The sequence below is a fragment of the Salvelinus alpinus genome, chromosome 35 (genome assembly GCF_045679555.1).
Source record: "Salvelinus alpinus chromosome 35, SLU_Salpinus.1, whole genome shotgun sequence".
Taxonomy (NCBI): domain Eukaryota; kingdom Metazoa; phylum Chordata; class Actinopteri; order Salmoniformes; family Salmonidae; genus Salvelinus; species Salvelinus alpinus.
This window is the reverse complement of record NC_092120.1, coordinates 6,653,588-6,659,587: the sequence shown is the minus strand read 5'-3', so window position 1 is coordinate 6,659,587 and position 6,000 is coordinate 6,653,588. Positions and strand designations below refer to the sequence as shown.

Genomic DNA, 6,000 nt, shown 5'->3' with positions numbered 1-6,000 from the left:
GACCCGTTCCTGTAGGTTCATGCTCTACAACATTCGCAGAGTACGACCCTGCCTCACGCAGGAAGCGGCGCAGGTCCTAATCCAGGCACTTGTCATCTCCCGTCTGGATTACTGCAACTCGCTGTTGGCTGGGCTCCCTGCCTGTGCCATTAAACCCCTACAACTCATCCAGAACGCCGCAGCCCGTCTGGTGTTCAACTTTCCCAAGTTCTCTCACGTCACCCCGCTCCTCCGCTCTCTCCACTGGCTTCCAGTTGAAGCTCGCATCCGCTACAAGACCATGGTGCTTGCCTACGGAGCTGTGAGGGGAACGGCACCTCCGTACCTTCAGGCTCTGATCAGGCCCTACACCCAAACAAGGGCACTGCGTTCATCCACCTCTGGCCTGCTCGCCTCCCTACCTCTGAGGAAGTACAGTTCCCGCTCAGCCCAGTCAAAACTGTTCGCTGCTCTGGCACCCCAATGGTGGAACAAACTCCCTCACGACGCCAGGTCAGCGGAGTCAATCACCACCTTCCGGAGACACCTGAAACCCCACCTCTTTAAGGAATACCTAGGATAGGATAAAGTAATCCTTCTAACCCCCCCCCCCTTAAAAGAGTTAGATGCACTATTGTAAAGTGGTTGTTCCACTGGATATCATAAGGTGAATGCACCAATTTGTAAGTCGCTCTGGATAAGAGCGTCTGCTAAATGACTTAAATGTAAATGTAAATGTAATGATTTTCTCCAACAAGATTTCCATCACAATCTTAATTAGCTCAAACTAGTGCCTGTCTGTTGTTGGTGGGTATTTGCATGAGAACGTTATAAACAAGTGTACTCAGCTCCTTTTTGAGGATGGCTGTTTGTGGTGACTGTTTCCTAATTAATGTACAGATGGTTACTGACGGTGCCTTATAAACATTCTCTTTTGAGACAGCCAACCACCCCTCTCACAGTCTCCATGCTTCTATGTATACAGCTCGGCTCCACAGACATTGGGATTCATACACAGTACTTAAACTCCCCACCAAGGACACAGAAAAATACAGATGTATCCCAACTTGTCAGTTTGAGAAAGAACCCCCCCTCCTTTTCCACACACAGTTAGTTATGTTTACATATTTTGCATTACTCATCTCATATGTATATACTGTATTTTATTACATTCTACTGTATTTTAGTCTATGCCGCTCCAACATTGCTCGTCCAAATATTTATATTTTCTTAATTCCATTCCTTTACTGTTGGAGCTAGAAACACAAGCATTTCGCAACACCCGCAATAACATCTGTTAAAAACATGTATGTGAACATGTCAAAGCAGCCGATATGCATCTGTCAGCACATCATATGAACTTGAGTCATCTGAACATATAAATCCACATGAACCATATGTGGACAATTTTTTTTATAGGGACTATAATACTAATTTAGACTGCAAATCACACTTTGTAGCCCTACATGATTCCTTAGCTATTACACTGTTGATTCATAATTAACTTGAATTCAGTTGGTCCTGCACCAACAAGGTAGCCAAAGAGATTGTGGGTATAAAGTAAACTTATCAATAAACAATGTGTGATAAAAAAGAACATAGCCTAAAGGTAAATGTTTGTTATGCTATGTGCCTTGAGATATCTGGGGGTCCGGATATCATGAAAAAATCTACCCCAGAATGAAGTGAACACTGCGCCTTTAAAATCAAATAGCGCACCCTAATCCCACGGTCGACTCCACACTATCCACCCTCGGATCAAGAGGTTTGCTTTAGTTCAGTGTTATGCCTACGCACTTGTAATAACCGTTTAATTATAGGAGAGCTTAGTTGGCGTTGTGAGAGGACCACCGTGGAATTTGTTCAGCAACTTGCAGGAAAAGTTTGGAACCTATTCACTCGCTACAAAGTTGCAAACAACGTTTTTTGAATGGAGGCTTCGGCTGTGAGCGCCATAGTGAAGTTCGGAAAGGGGGCGCAGGCTGGGTCGTAGGCTATCTGATCTGACTTTATAACCAGACAGTATCCTGTTGCGAGCAGAGTCAGCTGGCTCACGGAGGAAAGGACGGAGCTTCTTCTCGCTATTATTCGGATCTTTGTCCATTCCGGAGTAGGCCTAGGCATAATTGCTTCCGCGGGATAGCTGACACATTACGGGAGAAACTGTACTTTAACTTCGGGTTGGGATCTCCACGTCAGAATACCGCGTGACAGTGCTCTCTCTCCGCTGCCTGGACTGGACAATAGACTGCGGTAATATTTTACTTTGGGAGTAACGAGGGTTTGTATTTAATATTTTCGTTTCAATTGTTTACTGTGTTTAACGTTGTTTTTATTGGCTAGCCTACTTAAAAAATAATTGGACAGAACGTTTTTTTGTGAAAGTTGTGGCTCGAACCTTACATCAGATCATAGTTTATACACATTTTGTAATTCACTTCAAGATGGATAAATACGACGATTTGGATCTTGAGGCAAGTAAGTTTTTAGAAGACCTCAATATGTATGAGGCATCTAGGGACGGGTTGTTCCGAATGAAGAAGGATGCACGGAACAACTCCGACTTTGAAGAAACCAGGAGAGTTTTTGCCTCCAAAATGACAAAAATCCACATACAGAAACAGCAAGAGGAAATTGCCAAAAACAATTTGGTAGTGAGAATGAACGGGGGTCAAAACAGAGCGGCAGACAGCACGTTTTACACCAAAGACAGGCCGCCTATCAATAGCTACAGACAGGCAGAAGAAGCTGCAGCCAAGCCTCCCATACTCTCTGGCCCTTTGCCAGGCACCGCCAGTGGCGCGAGTCAGTACGCGCCCAATGACGCTCTGAAACACCATTCACCCAGTCAACAGTCATACGGCTACGGAAACAATTACGATAACAAGGAGCGTTTTGAACCGCATTCTTACCACCACACCTTGAGTCCCATCAGCCCTGGGAACGCACACACACATGCTTCTGGTCACCCTGCCAGTCCCTCGGGCACTTCGGCCTCCTACTCCTCCAGGGGTGGCCAGGCCTCCTCAGGATCCTCCAGCCCTGGTGGATCAACAGGCCTTATGTTTAGCCCATCTCAGCAGCGCCCACACCACTCACCATATCCCTCCTTCTCTGACAGCCTACAGTCTCCGAGCCCCACTAGACTGCACCAGAGCAAGGCTGCCACTCTACTAGTGCAGCAGAGACCCCCCACGGTGGCTGATGCTGGGGCTGCAGCAGACTGGATGCGGAGCTTGGGGAACCCAGACCTGTTAGCACCGCTCCCTCTGAGTGCCTTCACTGGTGGAGCTGACCTGTACCAGCAGCTGTCTCCCCAACTTGCCCCTGTTACACCGCCAACAGGTCCTTACTCAGCAGCATCCTCTATGAGCCCAAGATCAACAGCCAACCATGGAAATCTAGGCCAGAACGGGCTCTCTCAGAGTCCTGTGGCTCTCACCCCCAGCCCCACCCCTGCTCAAGTGGCTGTCCCAGCCCCACCTGCACCCCCAACTGAGGCAGCCCAGCCCAAAGCCACAGCTGGAGCTTACTTCCCTGCCTCTGCCTCTCCCTCTGGAATCAGTGTCTCTAGAAGCTTTGGCCAGGGTCAAGGTGTAGGCCAGGCGCAGGGCAGGCAAGTGGCCATGGGGGTGGATGTGCCCTCTGGCCTAGACAGCCAGCTGTCCTCTGGTGGGGAGGCATGCCAGCTCCAACCCCAGCCCCAGTCTCTCAAACTGCCCAGCCAGACTCTCCATGTTCAGCCGGAGCAGGGGCCGTCTGCCGCCGAGATCAAATTAGAAGCCCTGACCAAGCGTCTGGAGAAGGAGATGGACGCCCAGCCAAAGGCAGACTACTTCGGTAAGCTTAGTTTGACATTTTGATCGACCTGGTGTCTCTCTTTAATCAAATTCATTATGTCTCTGTGTGGGTCACTGAGTGCGAAAATGGCCCACTGTTCAAAACTTTTCACCTCGTTCATTTAACCTTATCTTTGTGTATGCGTGTGTATGTTTTGGTTTGCTCATGCCGGATCAAGTGGAATAGTTGTGAGGGCGTCCTAGCGGCCAGTCTGTGTATGTTTCTGATCATCATGGCTCATACTGTTGTTCAGTATTGAACTTGACAGACAGACAGAGCGTTTAGCCAGAGGCCTCTCTTCTATTCTCTTCTCCGTCTTTTAGTCTAGAATGAATAATTGTCTAATTTGTTTCTTCTCGTTCTCCTTAAATCCTCCCGTCTGTGTATGTCACTGACTGCCACCCGCCCGCCTACCTCTCAGTAATAATAATGTCTTTAATAGTTCCGGCTGAGGCTCGGCCCAGGGCCAACCAGGCGAAGGTTGTCTTCTCCTCTCAGCTGTAATAAGCCTGGTGGATTAAGTGGAGGACACATCAATAACTAAATTCATTAGTAACAGAATGCAGGCTGCTTTTTGTTAGATCAGCGCTTCTCTCATCCCTTCTCTCCCCGATCACATCCGTTCTCTCCCCGATCACATCCCTTCTCTCCCCGATCACATCCGTTCTCTCCCCGTCACATCCGTTCTCTCCCCGTCACATCCGTTCTCTCCCAGATCACATCCGTTCTCTCCCCGATCACATCCCTTCTCTCCTCGATCACATCCCTTCTCTCCCCGATAACATCCCTTCTCTCCCCGATAACATCCGTTCTCTCCCCGATAACATCCCTTCTCTCCCCGATCACATCCGTTCTCTCCCCGTCACATCCGTTCTCTCCCCGTCACATCCCTTCTCTCCCCGATCACATCCCTTCTCTCCCTGATCACATCCCTTCTCTCCCCGATCACATCCATTCTCTCCCCGATAACATCCCTTCTCTCCCCGATCACATCTGTTCTCTCCACGTCACATCCCTTCTCTCCCCGATCACATCCCTTCTCTCCCCGATCACATCCCTTCTCTCCCCGATCACATCCCTTCTCTCCCCGATCACATCCGTTCTCTCCCCGATCACACCCCTTCTCTCCCCGATCACATCCGTTCTCTCCCCGATCACATCCCTTCTCTCCCGATCACATCCGTTCTCTCCCCGATCACATCCGTTCTCTCCCCGATCACATCCCTTCTCTCCCCGATCACATCCCTTCTCTCCCCGATCACATCCGTTCTCTCCCCGATCACATCCCTTCTCTCCCCGATCACATCCGTTCTCTCTCCGATCACATCCCTTCTCTCCCCGATCACATCCGTTCTCTCCCCGATCACATCCCTTCTCTCCCCGATCACATCCCTTCTCTCCCCGATCACATCCCTCCTCTCCCCGATCACATCCGTTCTCTCCCAGATAACATCCCTTCTCTCCCCGATCACATCCGTTCTCTCCCAGATAACATCCCTTCTCTCCCCGATCACATCCCTTCTCTCCCCGATCACATCCGTTCTCTCCCCGATCACATCCCTTCTCTCCCCGATCACATCCCTTCTCTCCCCAATAACATCCATTCTCTCCCCGATCACATCCATTCTCTCCCCGATAACATCCCTTCTCTCCCCGATCACATCCCTTCTCTCCCCGATCACATCCATTCTCTCCCCGATCACATCCATTCTCTTGTCATGTGTTTGGCTGTTTGACTCAGTCTTTCCAAATAACATCATCACATGGCCGAGCACAGACCCGGACTTGCACATTCTTGCTCTAAACCACCATGTGCATGCACGCACACACACATGCATCCACACACACACAAAGTCACACAGGCACACACACACACACACACACACACCTTTTGTATGCAGCCACAGTTTGGGGAATACAGACAATGACAACTGAATAACAGCACCTGTTAGTGTTTTTCCATGTAGCCTGTAGCTGCCCTAGGATACATGACATCAGTCTCTTTAGTTTAAGTACAGATTAATATATAACTGGTTAAGAAAGAAAGAGGAAAAGGAGAGTGAGAGAGAGAGAACGAGGTAGGGCAGGAGGAGAAGGAGAAAGAGGTAGGGCAGGAGGAGAAGAGAGAAAGAGGTAGGGCAGGAGGAGAAGAGAGAAAGAGGTAGGGCAGGAGGAGAAGAG

General features: G+C 49.4%; 1 protein-coding gene across 1 annotated transcript in view; it reads left to right on the top strand.

The window, feature by feature from the left end:
- The first annotated feature begins 1,694 nt into the window (after positions 1-1,694).
- Positions 1,695-6,000, top strand: part of LOC139564258 (Wilms tumor protein 1-interacting protein-like) — a 53,537-nt gene continuing 49,231 nt past the window's right edge. Inside the window, exon 1 of the mRNA XM_071383632.1 lies at positions 1,695-3,819. Coding sequence (XP_071239733.1) covers positions 2,424-3,819 — 1,396 coding nt within the window. The 5' untranslated portion in view covers positions 1,695-2,423. The remainder of the gene's footprint in view (positions 3,820-6,000) is intronic.